The sequence below is a fragment of the Heterodontus francisci genome, chromosome 5 (assembly GCF_036365525.1).
Source record: "Heterodontus francisci isolate sHetFra1 chromosome 5, sHetFra1.hap1, whole genome shotgun sequence".
NCBI lineage: Eukaryota > Metazoa > Chordata > Chondrichthyes > Heterodontiformes > Heterodontidae > Heterodontus > Heterodontus francisci.
This window is the reverse complement of record NC_090375.1, coordinates 28,868,738-28,893,452: the sequence shown is the minus strand read 5'-3', so window position 1 is coordinate 28,893,452 and position 24,715 is coordinate 28,868,738. Positions and strand designations below refer to the sequence as shown.

The following is a 24,715-nucleotide window of genomic DNA, read 5'->3' as shown; positions in this document are numbered from 1 at the left end:
GCTCACCACCACCTTCTCAAGGGCAATTAAGGATGGGCAATAAATGCTGGTCTGGCCAGCGACACCCACATCCCGTGAATGAATAAAAAAAATGGAATACTGTTGAGAGTTGAATTTTTTTTTTTACTGGTCTTTAAACAATGTTGACAACCAATGATGTACGTAATTGATGCGATGCAGTAAACATAGATCTTACAAGTTGTGTATGACCAAGCTCACTGTCATACTAACATACAAATTAGGAGCAGGAGAAGGCCACTTGACCCCTTGAGCCTGCTCTGCCATCAACAAGATCATGACTGATCTGATTGTAACCTCAGCATCAACTCATTGACTTCCTTCCCTTTATTTCCCCCCACCTCTGCTCAAGACACATGTTTCAATTGTTAGCTTTATAGCAGATAAGCTGTCCTGTGGGTCCCCTATGTCTATTGTTAGTTCATATTGCTCAAGACAACAGTGTCAGAACTTAGTATCAGAGGTAGCCTTATTCGTATTTGCAAACTTCCCTCTTGAGGGATTTTATTCATCCTCACGCGCGCCCTCCCCCCTCTCTCGCGCGACTCTTTCCCCATCCTACCCAAATTAACAATATGTGCTCATCTCGGATAAATGGTACAGACCAACTGTCAAAAGCTCCTGCTTAAGACTTGTAAATTAGGGATACATATTGGAGTTTGCAATCCTTAATAAAGAGAAAATAACTTAATATATTTAACAGTTGTCTTTAAAAAAAAAGTGCGCTCCCTTTGAATGGAAGAAAATGAACAGAGGCATAATTATGGAACTGTAATGGATACATTAGGTTAAATCAAGGCCAGATCTTAACCTTGCAAGTAGATATTCACATTACATAATACAGTTTTGTTCAAACACATTGTTTCATTACAACTAGTAAATTTTGTTGTAGTAGAAACTGTTGTACACTCCAACTATAGTGATTACTAGTGGAAATTATTGCCAAGATTTATGAGGAAATTGAATCTCGATTAAGAATATTCATTTTTCAGCACAAACCTGTGTAAAATGTTGGAGTTGCTTGATCTCTTTGTCTTGGACTGTCTTCTCTTCTCTTAAGTTGATCTCCTTCCAACTGAGTCAGGTGTTTGTACAAGCAAATGTATATAATATCGTTGCAAAAATTTGACTGCATGTTTAAAAACTGCTGAATTGAATTAAGAATTCTATTGATTTAGTAGCAGTTATCTACAATTTTGCTTGATAACCTGTATCTATAAAACCATTTATTACGCATAAACATGACTGAATATTAACTCTGAAATCTATTGGGGGTATTTATTATCGGATGCTTTCTTTGAATTGCCTAATATTTTCAGTGGCTGTTTAAAGACTTTGTAAATGTATTCTGGGATAAATACTTCTGTTTACTTTATCAAGGAAATCATGGGCAGGATGTTTCATAGTCGTTTAGTAGTTTTGAACTTGAGTACTGCTGAAAATAGAGACGTGTTATCGAAGCTTTTCATCTTGCACTCAGGACAATCACAAGAATAATCAATGTAAGAGAAAACAACACTTATACTGCATGAGAAGAGAGTGCTGATCGGTTGGCAAGTGGACTCTGGTAGAGGAGTTGCCATAGCGAATGCACCAGTTTACGGTGACTGACAGTTAACTGCCAAGCTTTGTTTAAAATTTAAACCAGGCAGTTTGACTGTGGTCAACAATAGGTTGACATACCAGATAACGGGTATAGTAGTGAACTTAGATTAATTAATCCAGTGACCATGAGTTCAAATCCTATCACGGTGGCTTGAGAATTTGAATTCAGTTTAAAAGGAAATCTGCAAATAAGCTATTAGTAGGAGGAGTGGGCCTGGCATTATCTGATTACTGCTTTTGGGAAGATGACCTACCGGCCTTGTTCAATCTGGCCCATATGTGTTTCCATTTCCTTACCAATGCAGTTGACTCTTAAATTGCTTTCTGAAATGTCCCAGCAAGTCATTCAGCTGTTGGGGAAGGGCAATAAATATAGCCTTGCCAGCGATGTCCACTGAGAATGAAAGAATCATATTTTCTGGAGCACCAATAGAGTCATAGTCGTACAGCATAGAAACAGGCCCTTGCCGACCTAATGCCTATCTATACTAATCCCACCTCCTTGCATTAATTCCATATCCCTGTTTGCCTTGCTCATTCAAGTACCTGTCCAGATGGCTCTTAAATGTTGCTACTGTTCCTGCCTCCACCACCACCTCAGGCAGCTCATTCCAGATACCCACTATTCTTTGTGTGAAAAATTTACCCCTTTGATCCCCTTTTAACCTCCTCCCTCTCACCTTAAATCTATGCCCTCTAGTTATAGTCACCCCTACCATGGGAAACAGACTCTGGCTATCTGCCCAATCTATGCCTCTCAATTTTATATACCTTTTATCATTTCCCGTCTCAGCCTCCTTCGCTCCAGGGAAAACAGACCCAGCCTATCCAATCTCTCTTTATAACTCAAGCCCTCCAAACCAGGCAACATTCTTGTGAATCTTTTCTGCACCCTCTCTAGCTTAATCACATCTTTCCTGTAGTGCGGCGACCAGAACTGCACACAGTACTCCAAATGCGGTCTAACCAACGTTATGTACAACTGTAACATAACGTCCCAACTCTTGTACTCATTGCCACACCCGATGAAGGCAAGCATGCCATACGCCTTCTTCACCACCCTGTCTACCTGTGTTGCCACTTTCAAGGAACTATGTACTTGCACCCCAAGGTGTCTCTGCTCAACAAAATTCCCCAGGGCCCTGCCATTCTCTGTAGATGTCCTGACCTGGTTTAACTTCCCAAAATGCATCACTTTGCACTTGTCTGCATTAAACTCCATTTGCCAATCCCTTGCCCACTTTCCCAGTTTATCTATATCCTGTTGTAACCTTAGACAACCTTCTTCACTGTCCACTATAGCGCCAATTTTGGTGTCATCTGCAAACCACCTTATCATGCCCCCTACATTCACATCCAAGTCATTAATATATATGACAAACAACAGAGGGCCCAGCACCGATCCCTGCGGCACACCACTAGTCACTGGCCTCCAATCTGAAAAACAACCCTCCACTACCACCCTCTGCCTCCTATCACCATGCCAATTTTGTATCCAGTTGCCTAGTTCACCCTAATGTAACAGTGTTGTCTGAGAGCTCCATCAGATGTACAAATGTTATCAAACCGCTGGATTAGTCTGCACCTATTTTGCTGGTGCAAACTGGGTGCCTGTGGTTCCAATATGGTGTGCTGTCCACTATTTTTGGTGAAGACTTTTTTTTTTGTAGGCTTCCAGGGCACACAACTGAAAAACGCAAAGGACCTTATAACTGAAGATGACATGCCTTTTTGATAAGGCTTTTACAGAAACAAACGGAATCCTTGGCTTTGTAAAAAGAGACATAAGAGTACAAATGTAATGCTGTAGTACACCCTTATAAATTACTTATTAGGCCTCAGCTAGAGAATTGTATGCATTTCTTGGTACCACACTTTAGGAAGGATGTTAAAGCCTTGGGTAAAGAGAATTATTCAAATGGTACTTTGGATGAGGGAGTTACTTTGCAGATAAGGTGAAGGGGAGGTTTAATAGAGGTGTTCAAAATTCTGAAGAGTATTGATACAATCTGTTTTCATTGGCAAGACGGTCAATAACCAGAGGATATAGTTTTCTGGTATTTGACAAAAGGACCAGAGGAGCGATGCAGTGAATTTTGTTTTACACTGAATTATGATCTGAAATGCATTGCCTGAAATGATGGTGAAAGCAGATTGTGCAATAACTTTTAATGGGGGATTAGATATATACTTGAAAAGTTTGAACTTTTTTTGTTACTTGCCTTATTGTGGTGTTTGGGGGAGCAGGAGCACTTCTCCCAAATCCACAGTAAATCCTTGAGCTGCTTTTGACTGCTGTTTGCACTTCAGCCAATTGGTTCAACACTCTCTGATTCTGCTGAGAACCTTGGCCAGTGACTGAGCTGGTCAAATTCCATCCAGCTGCCTCTGAGGGCGCAGTTGATAGCCAGTAGACCCTGGCTAGTAGACCCATTGGTAGTGTCCTGCCACTAGTCTCATTTAGGTGCACTGGGATTCTCGCCCGATTTGGGTACAGTCCAAGTTCCAGGCCAAAATCGCTAAATTTGTTGACTGTGCAAAAGTAGGTTTTAACAAAGGCTGGGGAGACATCAGGTTAGTGGAAGACGCAGATAAATACAGTTGAGTCTGAATAAGTTGTTAAATTTCAGGAGGATAGAAAAAATTGAGTATGAGCGAACACTTAATGCAAAAACATATTTTAAAAAAATGAATGAACAAAGAGACCAAAGAGTTTAAATATATAATTTCCTGAAAGTGGGAGTGTAGGTAGATTGCCATAAAAAGACCAGTAGTGTTTTGGATTTTTTAAAAAAGGGACATGAGTCCAAGAATGAAGTCGAGATGAATGTAAACAAAATATTGGTTAGGTCACAGAGTACTGAGTACAGTTTTAGATGTCTATTTATAAACACGATGTTGAAGCTATGAAAACTATACAGCGTACTGTCACCAGGATAGTGCCAAGGGCAGCTATGTTGAGAGACTCAAGGTATTGGGACTGTTTCCACTGGAGCAGAGTAAGCTGAGGATTTTGAGGTTTTTGAAGGTTTATAAGTTTCTGATAGTGTGTGGGGAAAGAATATATCCTCTGCTATGACTATGACTGAGTAATCAACTTAAAATGATCACCAAGTTGATGAGAAATTTCTCTGCAGAGGAGCATGGGATGCTTTGCTACATATACTGGTCAAGGCAGAGCCCATTGCATTTTTCAGGAGAGAATTACTTTTGAATTGCCCTAGTCAAGAAGTGCTCGTTTACAATGAGATGAAAGACTTCCTTCTGTTAAGTAAGCTATTGCTAGTGTTTGCAAAATGTTTTTCCGTATTTTGCTTACATTTATCTTCATGTAGTCCTTTATTAGTACAGAACTTGAGTATTGCTGAACATAGAAATATGTTATTGAAGCTTTTCACCTTGCAGTCATCAGGACAATCGCATAAATAATGTTAGAGAAAACAACATTTATACTGCATGAGAAGAGAGTGCTGATTGGTTGGCAAGTGGACTTTGGTAGAGCAGTTGCCATGGAGAATGCACCAGTTTACGGTGACTGGCAGTTAACTGCCAAGCTTTGTTTGAAATTTAAACCAGGCAGCCTCATTCTGTTTGGTCAAGGCATTGACCTGAGGAATGAACGAGCGAATGGGTGTCACTTATTTGTTCAGCTGAAACAGGCGCAATGTGTGTACATGTTCTTTCTGTCTGCAAAGAACAGGGCTGTATGTATTAATATATGTAGCTTCCCGTACGCTCAAATGCACCACACTGCGAGCCTTACTGACCATCTTAAATTGGTTGTCTTAACACACTGCAGATTATTTAGCAAATTTTGTCCAATCGCAGAATCGCATCTAATGTTGGACACTGTTTTGAGTTGTGCAAGCACGGGCTGGTTGGGTACGGCCTGAACCTTGCCCATTGCGAATAGCGGAAGGGACATGTTGTTTGAAACGATCCGCCAGTCTTTGGGAGTACAACCTTTTTTCCTTGCATCACTTTGTTCTTTGCAGACAGAACATGTACACACATTGCGCCTGTTTCAGCTGAACAAAATAAGTGACAGCCATTCGCTGGTTCATTCCTCAGGGCAGTGCCTTGACCAATCAGCGTCAAGCTGCCTGGTTTAGATTTCAAACAAAGCTTGGCCGTTAACTGTCAGTCACTGTAAACTGGTGCATTCTCCATGGCAACTCCTCTGCCAATCAGAGCTCACTTGCCAACCAATCAGCACTCTCTTCTCATGAAGTATGAGTTGTTGTTTTCCCGTACATTGGTTATTGCGTATTGTCCTGATGAGTGCAAGACAAAAAGTTTGGACAACATGTCTCTATTTTCAGCAATTCTTTTACTTCATTCTTGGATTCATGTCCCTTTTTTAAAAAACATCCCAAACCACTGGTCTTTTTATGACTTAATCTACGTGCACTCCCACTTTCAGGGAATTATGTATTTGAACTCTTGGGTCTATTCCTTTAAAAAAAAAATGTTTTTGCCTCAAGTGTTAGCTCATCAATATTTTTTTTATCTAACTGAAATTTCATATCTTAAGACTAAACTGTATTTATCTGCCTCTTCCACTAACCTGTCAATGTCTACCTGGCCATTTGACTGAGTATGGCATCAAGGAGCCCTAGCAAAACTGAAGTCAGTGGGAATCGGGCGGGGGGGGGGGGGGGAACCCTCCGCTGGTTGGAGTCGTACCTAGCACAAAGGAAGATGGTTGTGGTTGTTGGAGGTCAATCATCTGAGCTCCAGGACATCACTGCATGAGTTCCTCAGGGTAGTGTCCTGGGCCCAACCATCTTCAGCTGCTTCATCAATGACCTTCCTTCAATCATAAGGTCAGAGGTGGGGATGTTCGCTGCTGATTGCACAATGTTCACCATTCGTGACTCCTCAGATACTGAAGCAGTCCGTGTAGAAATGCAGCAAGACCTGGACAATATCCAGGCTTGGGCTGATAAGTGGCAAGTAACATTTGTGCCACACAAGTGCCAGGCAATGATCATCTCCAACCATCTCCCCTTGACATTCAATGACATTACCATTGCTGAATCCCCCACTATCAACATCCTAGGGACTACCATTGACTAGAAACTGAACTGGAGTAGCCATATAAATACCATGGCTACAAGAGTAGGTCAGAGGCTAGGAATCCTGTGGCGAGTAACTCACCTCCTGACTCCCCAAAGCCTGTCTACCACCTACAAGGCACAAGTCAGGAGTGTGATGGAATACTCTCCACTTGCCTGGATGGGTGCAGCTCCAATAACACTCAAGAAGCTCGACAGCATCCAGGACAAAGCAGCCCGCTTGATTGGCACCTCATCTACAAACATTCACTCCCTCCACCACCGACGCACAGTGGCAGCAGTGTGTACCATCTACAAGATGCACTGCAGCAATGCACCAAGGCTCCTTAGACAGCACCTTCCAAACCCGCGACCTCTACCAACTAGGACAAGGGCAGCAAATGCATGGGAACACCATCACCTGCAAGTTCCCCTCCAAGTCACACACAATCCTGACTTGGAATTATATTGCTGTTCCTTCACTGTTGCTGGGTCAAAATCCTGGAACTCCCTTCCTAACAGCACTGTGGGTGTACCTACCTCACATGGACTGCAGCGGTTTAAGAAGGCAGCTCACCACCGCTTTGTCAAGGGCACTTAGGAATGGGCAATAAATGCTGGCCTGGCCAGCAACGTCCACATCCCATAAAAAAAATTTGTGGCCTCCTTTTCTGTCTGGAGCATGGGACTGTGGATCAAAATTTCACATGCTGAGAATTAACAGCTGATGTCTGGTCAAGCTGCGTCAATTGTTTGCTTTTTCTCTTGCAAAAGCAGCTCTTTGATAGGGTTAATTTACTATAGACTGCACAAAACCTGCAGCTACAAACAATGAGGGTCATGAATATAGTTGGATAGCTGCATGTACAGCTTGTGCACTACTTGTCCAATTGTTTATTCGGTTGTGGCACAGTAGAAATGCAGCTTGTCAGGAGTGTGATTGAAGAAAGCCCGTCTTCGTCTGGATAAGCGCTTGGAGGTGGTCAGTGGTTTGTGAAGCAGGTGGCTCTAAAGGCCAATTGTAGAATGACCGACTCTTCCACAGGCGCTGCAGATAATATTGGTTGTCGGGGCAGTTACACAGTTGGCTCTCTCTTGCGTTTGTCTTTTTTCCTGCCAACTGCTAAGTCTCTTCGACTGGCCACTTTTTAGCCCTGCTTAGGCGGGGTTAAGAAAGCCCACAATTGGCGTATTTCTGCTAATGCCTTGGTTTCTATTCACCCAAATTGTTGCTAATTTGAGCTGGGGTGGGCTCAGGCAGACATCCTGTGTTTTGCAGGAAAGCACAGGTGGGTGGGGAATCATTGCCAAGATTTTTGAGTTTGGTATAAAGCGTTTTACATTTGCTGTTTCATTAGAGTCGGCATCATTTACGGTACAGAAGGAGACCATTCAGCTCATCAAATTCATGCCAGCTCTCCACGGAGCTATCCATTCAGTCTCACTTCCTGCTCGATCCTCGTAGCCCTGCAGGTCTATTTCTCTCAGGTGGCTATCTAACTTCCTCTTGAAGCCATTGATCATCTCCACTTCCACCATCCTTGTGGGCAGCGAGTTCCAGGTCATTACCACCAGCTGTGTAAAAAAAAAAAGTGCTTCCTCGTATTCCCCCTGCATCTTATGCACAAAATCTTTAAAGACCCAAGTCCTTATACCATTAGTTAATAGGAATACTTTTTTACCTTTTCTAAGCCTGTCATAATTTTGTACACATTAAATCGTCCCTCAATTCCATTTGTTCAGATCCTAGATGCAATGCCTTAAAGGGGTGACGAGGATCATCATGTCTTAGCATCATAGAGGCATTATGGTTATTCTAATTGTCCTGTTCCTATGAGTTGGCAAGAGGAGGAGTTTGCATTTGAGCATGTCTATACAGGATGTGTCCTTTGTGTGTATTGCATCTAAATTAGAGCTAGGAGGGGAAGGAGTAGTTGCTGAAGGTGAGAGTAACGGCCTGGAGCTGTTTCAGTGGGAAGACTGCAGGAGGCTTAGTCAGGATGTGCAATTGTAAGCTTCCAAAATAACTCAGGAGGCTTGCGTGCCGGGGAGCACTTTTGGCAAGAAGACAGTGAATCTCTGCATTGGTGGGTATGGGCCTCTTGGGGATGCTTCCCACTTTTACATGGCACTCGATTTCATGCTGAATGATGGCTGTTGCTCCAGTTGCTGATCCTGACAGCTGTTTACTATTAGATGTTCCTTTTTTTTTGCTGTGGTATTCTGACCAGGCGTTGAGCATAAATCTTGAGTCGGTGTCTCGAGTCCAGGCCTAGAGTTCTGTCTTTCCTTACAAAATAAAGGATGATTGGTGGAAGTAAGAGAAATAAGAAGGATTCTTAATTTTTCTGACCTGGCCTCCCTTTTGGGGGCAGTAGGGTACTGCTGATTTCTTACGGGCCATTAAAATAAAAGCAAAATACTGTAGATTCTGGAAATCTGAAATAAGAACAGAGTGCTGGAAATAATCAGGTCTGGCAGCATCTGTGCAAAGAGAAACCGAGTTACCATTTCGGGTCTGCCACTGTTCATCAGAACTGGCAGAGGTTAGAAATATAATGGGCTTTGAGCAAATGAAAAGCTGGAGGGGGAAGAACAACAAAGGGTAAGGTGTATAACAGGGCAGAGGGCAAGAGAGATTAAATGACAGATGTCACGGAACAAAAAGAAAGGGGGTGCTGATAGTTAACAGGAAAAGACAAAGCATTAGTGCAGAGTGTGTGTTAATGGCAGAATAATGAACAGCTCTGTCCAAAAGCAAAAACATGTTTAAGACAGGCCCATGGTTTTATCTGAGTAAATAATGCCTATAATTGCTTCGTTGAACTGACTTGCATCAACCAGTCGGTAGAAGTATACACTACCCCTCTATAAAATTCTAATAGGACTTGACAGGGCAGATGCAGGAAGGATATTCCCGATATAAAAACAAGAAATGCTGGAAATACTCAGCAGGTCTGACAGCATCTGTGGAGAGAGAAGCAGAGTTAACATTTCGGGTCAGTGACCCTTCTTCGGAAGTGGCAAATATTAGAAATGTAAAAAGTTATAAGCAAGTAAAGCGGGGGTGGGGCAAGAGATAACAAAGGAGAAGGTGTAGATTGGACAAGGCCACAGATTAGCTGACCAGAAGGTCATGCAGCAAAGGCAAACAATATGTTAATGGTGTGTTGAAGGGCAAAGCATTAGTACAGATAGGGTGTTAACGGATTGAAGGTTGAACAGCAGATTGAAGATTGCTGCAGATTGCTGCTGATCAATCTTCAAACCGTTAACACCCTATCTGTACTAATGCTTTGTCTTTCAACACACCATTAACATATTGTTTGCCTTTGCTCCATGACCTTCTGGTCAGCTAATCTGTGGCCTTGTCCAATCTACACCTTCTCCTTTGTTATCTCTTGCCCCACCCCCGCTTTACTTGCTTATAACCTTAGAAATGTCAAATATTTGCCAGTTCTGAAGAAGGGTCACTGACCTGAAACGTTAACTCTGCTTCTCTCTCCACAGATGCTGCCAGACCTGCTGAGTATTTCCAACATTTTTTGTTTTTATTTCAGATTTCCAGCATCTGCAGTATTATGCTTTTATATTAGGATGTTACCGATGGTGGAGGAGTCCAGAAGCAGGGGTCATAGTCCAAGGATACAGGGTAAACCTTTCAGGACTGAGATGAGGAGAAATTTCTTCACCCAGAGAGTGGTGAGTGAGCCTGTGGAATTTGCTACCGCAGAAAGCAGTTAAGGCCAAAACATTGTATGTTTTCAAGAAGGAGTTAGATATAGCTCTTGGGGCGAAAGGGATCAAAGGATATGGGGGGAAAGCGGGAGCAGGTTACTGAGTTGGGTGATCAGCCATGATAATGAATGGCGGAGCAGGGTCGAATGGCCTACTCCTATTTTCTATGTTTCTATCCCATCAAGACTGAGTGACTGAATTAACCTTCTGTTGCCAGTTATCAGTTGTCATCTGAGAATCAGAAGCTAACAATTGCTTTTTAACCTTGGAATCGGAGTGACCAGCTTTTCAGCATAACTATTGAGTAAGCAAATAATTAGTCAATAAGTGTAATTAAATAAATAAGGGGTTACAAAGACAGTTATGCCTCAGTAATTCAGCATTGTGATAGCTGATTTTACAGTTATAATGGTGATCAGTGTCTGAGATTGATATGAATTGGTGAGATTAATTCTGATTTTCACCCCATCTTATCTTGCACATCTATACATTCCTCCGCTTTCAGACTTCTCATTCCTTATTCCTGTTCCACCATTGATCATCGCTTGTTAGGTAAATTTTTAAAAATTATTTCTTCACGGGCTGTCGATGTCGCTCCCATCCCTAATTGTCCTTGAGAAAGTGATGGTGAACTGCCACCTTGAACTGCCAAAGTCCATGTGGTGTAGGTGCACCCACAGTGCTGTTAGGAAGGGAGTTCCAGGATTTTGACCCAGCGACAGTGGAGGAACGCCAATATAGTTCCAAGTCAGGATGGTGTGTGACTTGGACGGGAACATGCAGTTTGTGGTGTTGCCATGCATCATCTGCTCTTGTCCTTCTAGGTGGTAGAGGTCATGGGTTTGGAAGGTGCTGTCGAAAGGAGGCGTGGTGAGTTGCTACAGTACATATTGTAGATGGTGCACTGCTGCCACTGCATTGGTGGTGAAGGGAGTGAATATTGAAGGTGATGAATGGGGAACATACGAATTAGGAGCAAAAATAGGCCATTCGGTCCCTCTAGCCTGTTCTGCCATTCAACATTCGATAAGATCATGGCTGATCTGTTTGTGTCTCAAATTCCACACTCCTATCTACCCGATAACCTTAGATTCTTGTTAGGCAAGGGAATCAATCTACCTCCACCTTAAATATTGAATGACCCTGCCTCCACCTTCTGAGGCAGAAATTCCAAAGTCACACAACCCTCAGAAAAAAAATTTCTCCTCATCTCTGTCCTAAAAGGGCGACCCCTAATTTTAAAATAGTGCTCCCTAGTTCTGGACTCGCCCACAAGAGGAAACATCTTCTCCACATCCACCTTGCCAAGACCTTTCAGGATCTTGTATACTTCAATCAAGGGCGGCGCAGTGGTTAGCACCGCAACCTCACAGCTCCAGTGACCCGGGTTCGATTCTGGGTACTGCCTGTGCAGAGTTTGCAAGTTCTCCATGTGACTGTGTGGGTTTTCGCCGGGTGCTCCGGTTTCCTCCCACAGCCAAAGACTTGCAGGTTGATAGGTAAATTGGCCATTGTAAATTGCCCCTAGTGTAGGTAGGTTGTAGGGAGTATGGGATTACTGTAGGATTAGTATAAATGGGTGGTTGTTGGTCGGCACAGACTCGGTGGGCCAAAGGGCCTGTTTTAGTGCTGTATCTCTAAATAAAATAAATAAAGTCTTCCCTCGCTCTTCTAAACTCCAGTGGAAACAGGTCCAGTCTGTCCAACCTTTCCTCATAAGACAACCCGCTCATCCCAGTTATCAATCAAGTAAACCTCCTCTGAACTACCTCTAATGCGTTTACATCCTTCCTTAAATAAGGAGACCCAAACTGCACACAGTATTCGAGATGTGGTCTCAACAGTGCCCAGTATAACTGAAGCATAACACCCTTAATTTTATTTTCAATTCCTCTCGTAATAAAGGATAGCATTCCATTAGCTGCCTTTATTACTTCATGCACCTGCATACTAACTTTTTGTGGCTCATGCACTAAACACCTCAATCCCTCTGTACCTCGGAATTTTGTAGTCGTTCCCCGTTTAAGAAATACTCTGCTTTTTTATTCTTCCTGACAGTGACCAACTTCACACTTTCCCACATTATTCTCGGGCATCTGCCAGATTTTTGCCCACTCACTCAAACTGTCTATATCCGTCTGCAACTTCCTTATGTCCTCTTCACCACATACCTTCTTACCTATCTTTGTGTCATTTGCAAATTTAGCTACCCTGCCATTGCTCCCCTCATCCAAGTCATTGGTACAAGTTGTAAAATGTTGAGGCCCCAGCACAGACCCCTGCGGGACTCCACTCATCACGTTCTGCCAATCAGAAAAGGACCCATTTATGCATACTCTGTTTTCTGCCTGCAAGCCAATCTTTTATCCATGATAATATGTTACCCCCCTACATCAGGGCGGCACAGTGGTGCAGTGATTAGCACCGCAGCCTCACAGCTCCAGCGACCCGGGTTCAATTCTGGGTACTGCCTGTGTGGAGTTTGCAAGTTCTCCCTGTGTCTGCGTGGGTTTCCTCCGGGTGCTCCGGTTTCCTCCCACGTGCCAAAGACTTGCAGGTTGATAGGTAAATTGGCCATTATAAATTGCCCCTAGTATAGGTAGGTGGTAGGGAAATAGAGGGACAGGTGGGGATGTGGTAGGAATAAGGAATTAGTGTAGGATTAGTATAAATGGGAGATTGATGGTTGGCACAGACTCGGTGGGCCGAAGGGCCTGTTTCAGTGCTGTATCTCTAAATTTAAAAAAAATCAAGAGCTCCTACTTTGCACAATAACCTTTTGTGTGGCACCTTGTGAAATGCCTTCTGGAGATCCAAGTACAGTACATCAACAAGCTTCGCTTTATCCACAGTGTATGTTACTCCTTCAAAGAACTGCAATAAATTGGTTAAACACGATGTTCCTTTCACAAACCCATGCTGACTATTCCTGATTACCTTTAGTTTTTCTAAGGCCCCAGCTATAGCCTCCTTAATGATTCTAAAACCTTCCCCACAACAGACATCAAGCTAACTGGCCTATTTTCTTCCTCTCCCCCCAGCTTCTTGAATAGAGGGGTTATATTTGCAATCAAGTGGGTTGCTTTTTCCTGAATGGTGTTGAGCTTCTTGAGTGTTGTCGGAGCTGTACCCATCCAGGCAAGTGGAGAGTATTCCATCACACTCCTGACTTGTGCCTTGTAAATGGTGGACAGGCATTGGGGAGTCAGGAGGTGAGTTACTCGCCACAGAATTCCCAGCCTCTGACTGATCTTTTCTCAATTCATATGCAGTTTACAAAATTTAGATTGTCAAATATTTTCAGTCTTATTGTCAAAGATGATGCGTTTTAAAAAAATATAAACATATTCACTGTTTCTCAGTTTAAAAACCACTGCTTTTGACCAGAAGCAAGCCACTTGTTTATCCTCTTGTTTATTCAGCATTCGAGACATGAGAGTAAGATAGTGGATATGTGAACATCAAACTTAATTCTTTGAAGTGAATTCAAGTTTAAGGCTGTACTATTTGGCAGTGTTTTGTTCTACATGAATCAAAGACACAAATAAAATGTAGTCAGAGGTATCTTAACACCTTACATTTAACTGGTTGGGTCTTCAGACGATACAACTTCGGACATGGCGTTGACACTTTGTAAAAAAGTAGTATTCCAACAACGTTGGTTATTGTTCAAGGTACGGGTTGCAACTTCTTTCAAACTGCTAAAACAGACAGCTGAAAGGCATTCTGTTTTCTCCAGCTAAGTAGGAGCAAGGCCACGCGCTATTTATAGAACATAGAACAGTACAGCACAGTACAGGCCCTTCGGCCCACGATGCCGTGCCGAACATTTAACCTACTCTAATATCAAACTAACTACCTAACCATTTGTATTTACATTAGTGGGTCAGCGTTCAGTAGTGTAGGGATTTCAAAATACTGTTTTGGCGATTTGAGGACAACATACCTGTTTACTAACCTTGCTATCAACCATCTTGATTTGATCCATATTCGCCCAACATCCTATTTTATTTGGAAGCTTGTTTCGACCTGAATAAAATTATGAAAACGTAAACTGCTTTTGCGAAGTTTTTTCAATTTCCTCCAACAGGAATTTACTTTTTGGCTTTAAAAACCGTGTCTTAAGTAAAGCTGTTGCTTCAGAATATGGTTCTGTGTCCAGATCATCTGCAGTCAAATGTATTTAATATAGAATTGCATGTGGTAATGGACAGTGTCTTTTTGTTTAATAAAAACTGAGCAAAGCTGGACTATTAACTAATTGACTCAGTTTCTGAAATTCAACAGTCAGTGGGTGTTGTATTTATATTAGTCATTGTTAATGTTAGAAGTGTTTAATAGTGGTATAAGATCTAATTTGAATTTGATAGAATTGTATTAGGGCTACTGACTTGTACTTTTGAAGTAGAACTTTGTATCATGGATTGAAAATTGTAACCATTGGTTGCAATTCGCAGTCTGTAGCGATGGTAAAATTGCTTTAATTAACAAAAATGAAATTAAGTTGAGCACAGCTGTTTTTTTCAAAATCCACGATTTCCATGTTAATTTAAATAGGTAATATTCCCTCTATTAAGAATAAATCCTAAAAATTCCCCAAAAAACTACATTTTAAAAATGAATAGCATAATTGGAAAAGTACAGGATGATCATTTAGAGATGAGTGGATTCTTTCACTTGTCCCACTCACCACTCCCAATTCTGACCGCGTGAACTCTCAGTGGATCAGCTGTTATTACTCTTGTACGCATCTCCCTTCAGAGTGTCCGTTAGCTTGTGAGCAAGGTCGTTGCCATTCATGGGTTTATTGTGGATGATTGCATTGACATTATGGCCTTGACGGAAACCTGGATGAGCGTGATGACACTCTCCTGTAAATGAAACCTCCTCGTCTGGCTATATCTTGCACCATTTGTCCTTCCCAAACCACTGCTGTAGTGGTGTGACATCTTCAAATTACACCTTAATCTGTCCTCCTCCTCTAGCAACTTCTCCTTTTTGAGTATCTCGTCTCTCATTTAAAATACTCATTCTGTACTCCCCACCATGACAATATCGTTACTGAGATCTTCACTGTTTCTCTCCTTCAGTCACTGCGCAAAGTGATTTCAGTCTCCATCTCAATTCTCTGCTTTTTCGAGGAGGTGACTAGATGTGTAGATGAAGGTAAAGCAGTTGATGTAGTCTACATGGACTTCAGTAAGGCTTTTGATAAGGTCCTGCATGGGAGATTGGTTAAGAAGGTAAGAGCCCATGGGATCCAGGGCAATTTGGCAAATTAGATTTAAAATTGGTTTAGTGGCAGGAGGCAGAGGGTGCTGGTCAATGGTTGTTTTTGTGATTGGAAGCCTGTGACCAGTGGTGTACCCTAGGGATCAGTGCTGGGACCCTTGCTGTTTGTAGTGTTAATTAATGATTTAGACATGAATATTGGAGGTATGATCAGTAAGTTTGCGGATGACATGAAAATTGGTGGTGCTGTAAATAGTGAGGAGGAAAGCCTTAGATTACAGGACGATATAGATGGCCTGGTAAGATGGGCGGAGCAGTGGCAAATGGAATTTAGTCCTGAGAAGTGTGAGGTGATGCATTTTGGGAGAACTAACAAGGCAAGGGAATATACAATGGATAGCAGGACCCTAGGAAGTGCAGGGGGTCTTTGGTGTACTTGTCCATAGATCACTGAAGGCAGCAGCACAGGTAGATAATGTGGTTAGGAAGGCATATGGGATACTTGCCTTTATTAGCCATGGCATAGAATGTAAGAGCAGGGAGGTTATGATGGAGCTGTATAAAACGCTAGTTAGGCCACAGCTGGAATACTCTGTACAGTTCAGGGCACCACACTATAGGAAGGGTGTGATTGTACTGGAGAGGGTGCAGAGGAGATTCACCAGGATGTTGCCTGGACTGGAGCATTTCAGCTATAAAGAGAGACTGGATAGGCTAGGGTTGTTTTCCTTGGAGCAGAGAAGGCTGAGGGGGCACCGCATTGAGCTATACAAAATTATGAGGGGCATTGATAGGATTTATTTTATTTTATTTTATTTAGAGATACAGCACTGAAACAGGCCCTTCGGCCCACCGAGTCTGTGCCGACCATCAACCACCCATTTATACTAATCCTACACTAATCCCATATTCTTACTACGTCCCCACCTGTCCCTATATTCCCCTACCACCTACCTATACTAGGGGCAATTTATAATGGCCAATTTACCTATCTACCTGCAAGTCTTTGGCTCTGTGGGAGAAAACCGGGGCACCCGGCGAAAACCCACGCAGACACAGGGAGAACTTGCAAACTCCACACAGGCAGTACCCAGAATTGAACCCGGGTCGCTGGAGCTGTGAGGCTGCGGTGCTAACTACTGCGCCACTGTGCTGCCCGATAGATAGGAAGAAACTTTTTCCCTTAGTAGAGGTGTCAATAACCAGGGGGCATAGATTTAAGGTAAGGGGCAGGAGGTTTAGAAGGGATTTGAGGAAAAATCTTTTCACCCAGTGGGTGGTTGGAATCTGGAACAGACTGCCTGAAGGGCTGGTAGAGGCAGGAACCCTCACAACATTTAAGAAGTATTTAGATGAGCACTTGAAATGCCATGTCATACAAGGCTATGGGCCAAGTGCTAGAAAATGGAATTAGAATAGATAGGTGCTTAATGGCCAGCACAGACACGATGGGCCGAAGGGCCTGTTTCTGTGCTGTATAACTGACTCTATGACTCACCTGAGTTCACTGCCCTCCTATCCTCCTGGAATCTTTACCTCCATATCTCGTTAACTGAAGCTGTTCTTGGTTCTTCTCATGTGCTGTTCTCCCCCATCCTCCCCCACATTTCAAATCTGCCATCATCACGCCTCTCCTGAAGACCTCTTCACTTGCAAACTATCACTCCATCTCCAACCTTCCTTTCCTCACCAATGTCCTTTAACGTGCTGTCGCCTCAGTCTGTGCCTATCTTTACTGGAACTCCAAGTTTGAATTCCTCTCATCAGGTTTCCTCCACTGCTGCAGTACTGAAACAGATTTTAGCAAAGTCACAAATTATATCCTATGTGATTGTTTACCACAGTCGCGATCCCTTCTCATCCTTCTCGACCCGCCTTCAGCCTTTAAGACAATTGACCACAGCATCCTTCTCCAATGCCTCTCCTCCAGATATGTGGGACTGCGCTTGCCTGGTTCCATGCTCGTGTATACAGTTGTAGTGAGAGTCACTTTTAGCGGCGTCTCTTTCAGCTCCAGCACTGTTACCTCTGGAATCCCCCAAGGATCTATCCCCAAAGACCTATCCTTAGCTCCTCCTGCCCACCCCCTCCCATTACTCATATACATGCTATCACTTACCAGCACTCAGCTCTACCTTACCTCTGTTGACCCCTCCATTGTCTCTAAATTGTCAGACTGCTTGTCCGACATCAAGTGCTGGATGAGCAGAAATTTCTTCCTACTAAATATTGGGAAAATGGAAGCTGTTGTCTTTGGTCCCCACCACAAACTGTGTTAGCTAGAGAACGACTCCATCCCTCTTCTTGGCTGTCGGTCTGAGGCTGGACCAAGCTGTTGGCAATTTTGGTGTCATATTTGACCCCGAAGTGAGCTTCCGACCATAGTAGCACTAGCACCAAGACCACCTGCTTTCCACTTCCAGAACATTGTCCAACGCTGCGTGCTTCTGCTCATCTACTGAAACCTTCATTCGTGCTGTTACCTCTCAACTTGACTATTCAGATGGACTGCTAGCTCCTCATTCTAGTTCATATTCCCAAGTAGGGAGAATAGTTTGTGTTCTTGAATTCATCCAACTATGTAAAATCAACTGTTGATTGTCCATTACCATCTCTATTGTGTAATGACATTGCTTTTAAAGCAGTTCTTGTTGCATTGGTACCAGTGCGTGGAAGAAAGCACTGTTCGCATATTTTTATGTTTTGCATATAATTAAAAAAGAACGCTTGGTTGGAGAACTGCAACTTATCGATTGCTTTTGCATTTAGGGATGTTTTTGTTCCCTCTTATTACCAGATGAAGGAGAATGCAGTCTGCTGATAATTCAAGATCGTGTGTTTGCCTAAAAATGCAAATTATGCAATATTTGAATTAAATAATGTAAATATCACAGCCTAAATTGGTATTTTTGTTTTGTACTTCGTTGGAAAAGATTCCCACCCCTGCCAATGCCCCAAGTAATTTACTGGCATTATATGCATCTTAATTCAGGGACAATTTCTGTTGTGACGCTTACAATTTAGTGTGATTCAGGTTTTTGAACAGACACCTCTGGCTTTTTTTTAGAAAAGGTAACTGTGGCAGGATTTCCACCCAGCAAGTTTTAATGCAGATTCTGGCAAACAAGATATTAAGTTGTCATTTTATAAGTAATTAAAATGTTGACCCTAGGATTATTAGCATCTGCATAATTTAGGAAAATTAAGTTGGCTTTCACCTTGAAATGATCTGCTCTCTGTGTTGCCTTAAATTATCAGCTTGCATTGTTCCCACCAGTCGCGACCCTAGTACTTCAGCCTGGGGTTTAATAGCTCAAAATTCTTTCCGCAGACACAACCCGAGGTTGGAAATACAAATTCTATGATCCTGATGTTGTTTTTCATGGTTCAAATGGACATTAAATAACCAATTCACTTATTCATCATTCTACTTCAGAGAAAGAGGCCGCTTGGTCCATCATGTCTGTGCTGGCCGAGAAACGATCCACCTATTCTAATCCCACCTTCCAGCATTTGGTCCATAGCCCTGCAGTTTATGGCACTTGAGGTGCATATCCAGACTCCTTTTTGAATGAGTTGAGGGTTTCTGTATCGACTACCCTTTCAGGCAGTGAGATCCAGACCCCCACCACCCTCTGGGTAAAAACATTTTCCTCATCTCCCTACTGATCTTTCTACCAATCACTTTAAATCTTTGCCTCCTCGTCATTGACCTCTCTGCTAAGGTGAATAGGTCCTTCACCTCCACTCTATCCAGGCCCCTCAATTTCTCAAAATTGATACTTCACTGAAATTAGTGGTAATACTGATCCGATTATAGATTTAAACAATCTAGATGTGCAATTTAGTAAATCTACGATAATTGGTAATTTCCTTGATGAAAAAAATTCATTGCTTGCTGCTTTGGGGAGGAAACTGGGTGAAGGAGAAAAAGGGAAAAGCGAGGTGAAATTAGATTTTGTGTCTGCAGTGCATTATCCCTTCTCATTTTCCTCAACCTTTCTGCCTCTTTTGACACGGTTGCACCATGTTCAGCTAGGTCAGACTGCTTTTTCTTGGATCCACACTTGATTATCTAATTGTAGCCAGAGCATCTCTAGTAATGACTTCTCTTCTCAGACTTGCATCATCTCCATGGTAATCCCACAGGCATTCTTGCCTCTGCCCCCACCGCCCCCATTTTTCTTCCTCTAGATGTTGCCCCTTGGTTACCTATTCCACAGACAAGAGTTCAGATTCCAGTGCACATTAACATGCAGCTCCACTTCCCCACCAGTCCACTCAATCCCTCCACTGTCACTTTGATTGTCTGATATCCAATCCTATATGAATTGCAATCAGATAAGCATCGGGAAAACCAAAGCTAGGTAATTTGGCCATCCAACAGATTTAGTGTCCTTGCTGTTGATTCCTCCTCCTTCGTCAGTATTTATATTGAGCCAGACTGTTTACAAGCTTGCATTCAGCACAACATTGAGCTGAGCTTTTGATCCCATATAATTCCCATCACAGAGTCCCTACCTAAACCTCTAACATTGCCTTGCTCTGTCTCAGCCCATCTGCCACTGAAGTCCACATCTGTGACTTCCGTTACCTCCATCCTAGATTGTTCCAAAGTCTCCCATTCTCCACCCTGGTGTAAACTTTAGCTTATTCAAACTCTGCTCCCTACGTTCAATCCCGTGCAGGTCTCGTTCACTGCCATGCCTGGCCTTACTCACCTACCTTGTTGTCTTGCTCCCCCACCTGCAAGTTCCCCTCCAAGTCGCACGCCATATATCTCTGTTCCTTCACTGTTGCTGGGTCAAAGTCCTGGCACATCCTCCATTACAGCACTGAGGGCGTACCTGCACTACAAAGACTGCAGCAGTTCAAGAAGATAGCTCACCACCACCTTGAGGGCAAGTAGGAATGGGCAATGATTCTGACCTTGCCAGCAATGCCCACATCCCATGAATACATTTTTAAAAAAATCACCTTTATTTAGTTCAAGAATTTTTCGGAATTGTGCCTCTACAGAGCTTGGTGGCATTTTTGTTGAAAGGTGCTCCGTAAATGCCTGTTATGTTTTTAGTCAAATTATAGAAATAACACATCAATATTACAGAGCTCTGCAAATTCCAAAATGGAACTTAAAGCTGTATACTCCAATCTTTTTGATAGCAAAGATATAAACATTGAACCTGTGATTTGCTGTGGAACATAAAACCCATGGTAGTACAGAATCAGAATTAATTGGCTATGAAAAAATGAATTGAAGATGTTAATGCATTTTTATGTTTATTGTAGGTCCATTTACAGATGTCGTAACTACAAACCTTAAATTGAAAAATCCAGCAGATAAGAAGGTATGCTTCAAAGTGAAGACTACAGCACCACGCCGGTACTGTGTACGGCCTAACAGTGGAATTATTGATCCTGGAACAACAGTTACTGTTTCTGGTAAGAATGATAGCAAAATTAGATAGCTTTCAACAAATGTGAAAGCAGTTATCATTTTTAAATAACAGACTACTGAAAACAATATCACATTAGAATTAGGAGAAAATTGTGTTGCTCTTGATTTGGAGTATAAAATACAGTGTCTACACTTGTTAGTTAAAAATGCATGCATCTAAATGTCTACTTGTAATTTGAGCTTCATATCTGCATTGCTGAATGTGGTTGTGTTCAAAAATAAATGTATGATTATGATCCTATGACTTCAGTTAAACTGTAAATACTGTACTAAAATAGCAAATATCAGGCTTTTAATAAATTTGCAGACAGCTTTTCAATCAAACTAGCTGGAGATCATCAGCTGACTTTTGCTTGGTTTGATTTTAGATGTTTTTAACTTGACTCCAGATAGTTATAATCTTTAGGTTGACATTGGCTATGTAATTTTTAACTAGCCAATAAAACAACTAGATTTTCATGCAGTTTTGTCTTGTATCACAGGATTGAGGGCTAGAACATTCCTAAATCCTTCTCAAGGTATCTGGCAACCTTTTATATTTTAAGTTTAAAGATTTTAATTTAGTAGCTTTTTGATAGGATATAGCAGAGGATTAGGCTGTATTTAGCCATAATCCTCCTCGCTGGCACCCTTTTGTTTGAAGGTAGTTATTGAGGTCAGAGAACAAACTTGGTTTCTCAATTGGATCTTTGGTTTATTGTGAACCATTAGTTGAATAAATGGTTCAAAGTGCGCACATTTACCAGTGGAGCGTTCCAGATATGATCTCAATTTGATTCCATACGTTATTAATGCATCTCAATCAAACCCAAATCTTATCTCTTGTATTTGAGAGTCCATCAGGCAAATCGCATGCAATAAATATGCAAATCTGTTGCATTTGTAATTGTCATAATGGTAATGTTGTATTCTGATTGGTGTACTGACCCCAAAATGCAGCCATGATTCTGCCTGGTAACAGGGCGATCCTATGGCTTTGATTTTATGGTAAACAAAAATCGATGATGCTATTGATATTGATAGTTCTGGAGGAGAAAATTAGGCAACGACTTTGGGCGTGCATACATGCGCACTTAAACGGAAACCTGAATTTGCTGTTCAAGTTGCCCTGCTCCTCCAGAAGCTGCATAATAATAGTATCTCGCCGAGGGACTCTATTAAATTGCATGAAAGGGTGTCAGTTTGCGGTACTTAGTCACTAGATACCCACTAACTGCATCAGAAAAGACCTGGCTTGTCCAGATGGTGCAGTGATAATGTCACTGAACAAGCAATCCTGATGCCCAGGCTAATGCTCTGGGGGCAAGGGTTCAAATCCCATCACAGCTGCTGGTGGAATTTAATTTAAATTAATAAAGATCAAATTGAAAGTATCATTGGTGTAAAAACCCATGTTGTTCACGAATGTCCTTTTGGGAAGGAAATCTGCTGTCCTTACCTGCTCTGGCCTACATGTGACTCCAGACCCACGGCAATGTGGTTGACCCTTAATTGCCCTCTGAAATGTCATAGCAAGCCACTCAGTTGTCAAGGGCAATTAGGGATGGTCAACTAATGCTGGTGTTGCCAGCGACACCCACATCCCATGAAAGAATTAAAGATCAACTGTAAGTGAATTTTTACCACTATGATAAGTCTTAATTGCTGCTAAACAACCTCTTTGGCACTGAAAATTTTCTTTTAAAAAAAAAAAGTGGTGTCTCATTCTTTCAGATTTTAATTAGTGTTGGAGATTTAAAAAAAAAGTTGACAAATTATTTCAGTCTTGATGTGAAAACTGATTTAAAGAAAGCAGTTAAAATTGCCTGGTCTCCTAGTAATGTTAACAAGCTCATTTGTTTAATCTTGAACTCTGCCATCTACCTACATAACTAAGAATTTTTGGATTCTTATATCTACAGTCGGATCTACTGATGAAAAATTTTGGTTATCCTCCTGGTCCTGAGTATTTATCCCCTTGTATCTTTTTATATTTTTGTTCATGGAATGTGGGCGCCGCTGGCAAGGCCAGCATTTGTTGCCCATCCCTAATTGCCCTTGACAACTGAGTGACTCGATCGGCCATTTCAAAGGGCAATCAGCCACATTGTTGTGGCTCTGGAGTCACATGTAGGCAAGACCAGGTAAGGGTGGCCGATTTCCTTCCCTGAAAGATATTAGCGAACCAGGTGGGTTTTTGCGACAATAATCAATCAATGATAGTTTCACGGTGCCAATACTGAGACTAGCTTTCAATTCTAGACTTTTATTTTTAAAAATTCTACCAGCTGCTATGGTGGTTTTGGGGGTGGGTGGGCGGTTTTAACCCATGTCCCCTGAGCTGCCAGATTACTGGTTCAGAGATATTAGCACGATGTCCCCGCCCCTGCGCCCTCCTCCCCCGTGTCTCTGTCTCTCTCTTGCCCCCCCCTCCATGTCCATATGCAGCAAGACCTGGAAGGCATCCAGGCTTGGGCTGATTAGTGGCAAGTAACATTCGTGCCTGGCAATGACCATCTCAAACAAAAGAGCATCTAACCATCTCCTCTTGATGTTCAATCGCATTACTATCGCTAAATCCCCCCCTATCAACCTCCTTGGGGGTTGTCATTGACCAGAAAATGAACTGGACCAGTCTCATTAATTCTGTGTCGACAAGAGCAGGTCAGAGGCCGGAAATTCTGCAGCGATTATCTTGCCTCGTGTCTCTCCAAAACCTCTCCACTGTCTGCAAGGCACAAATGTGATGGCATACTCTGAACTTGACTGGATGGGTGCTGCTCCAACAACACTCGAGAAGCTCAGCACCATCCAGGACAAAGCAGCCCGCTTGATTGGCACCCCATTCACGACCTTCAACATTCACTCCCTCCCCCACCGACGCACAGTGGCAGCAGTGTGTACCAAATGATGCACTGCTGCACCTCACTAAGACTCCTTCGACAGCACCTTCCAAGCCCGCAACTGCTACCGCCTAGAAGGAAAAGGGCAGCAGATGCATGGGAGCACCACCACCTGCAAGTTTCCCTCCAAGCCACCACCATCCTGCCTTGGAACTGTATAGCCATTCCTTCATTGTTGCCGCATCAAAATCCGTGATCTCCCTTCCTAACAGCACTGTGGGTGTACCTACAACCCAAGGACTGCAGTGGTTCAAGAAGGCAGCTCACCACCACCTTTTCAAGGGCATTCAGGGATGGGCAATAAATGCTAGCCTAGCCAGCAACGCCCACATCTCTCGAATGAATTTTAAAAAACAATCTTTTACGTCCACCTGAGATGGCAGACGGGAACACTGTTTAATGTCTCAACTGAAAGCTGGCACATCTGACAGTACAGCACTCTCTCAGTACGTGGTGTCACCCTGGATTGTTGTGCTCAAGTCCTGAAATGGAACTTGAACCCACAACCTTCTGACTGAGGAGAGAGTGTAACCTACTGATCCACAACTGACACAGATCTAACATTCTCTTGTAAGAACTGCTTGTTTTGTCTTCCAGTTTCATTTTTGTCCTGAAACCTCTGCTAAGGTATAATCCCTGGGCACTGGTCACCCTCTGGATTGTTATGCAAGTTGCTTCCTTATTTTTTGTGGGTCCAGGTAGTGAATGTTGACATGGTATTTTAC

General features: G+C 42.5%; 1 protein-coding gene across 2 annotated transcripts in view; it reads left to right on the top strand.

The window, feature by feature from the left end:
• Nucleotides 1-24,715, top strand: part of vapal (VAMP (vesicle-associated membrane protein)-associated protein A, like) — a 103,695-nt gene that overhangs the window by 26,171 nt on the left and 52,809 nt on the right. The window contains exons 2-3 of one of the 2 annotated variants that reach the window (XM_068031239.1): nt 20,940-21,092; nt 21,591-21,626. In XM_068031239.1, coding sequence (XP_067887340.1) covers nt 20,940-21,092; nt 21,591-21,626 — 189 coding nt within the window. The remainder of the gene's footprint in view (nt 1-20,939; nt 21,093-21,590; nt 21,627-24,715) is intronic. The other variant, XM_068031240.1, reaches the window with a different exon arrangement.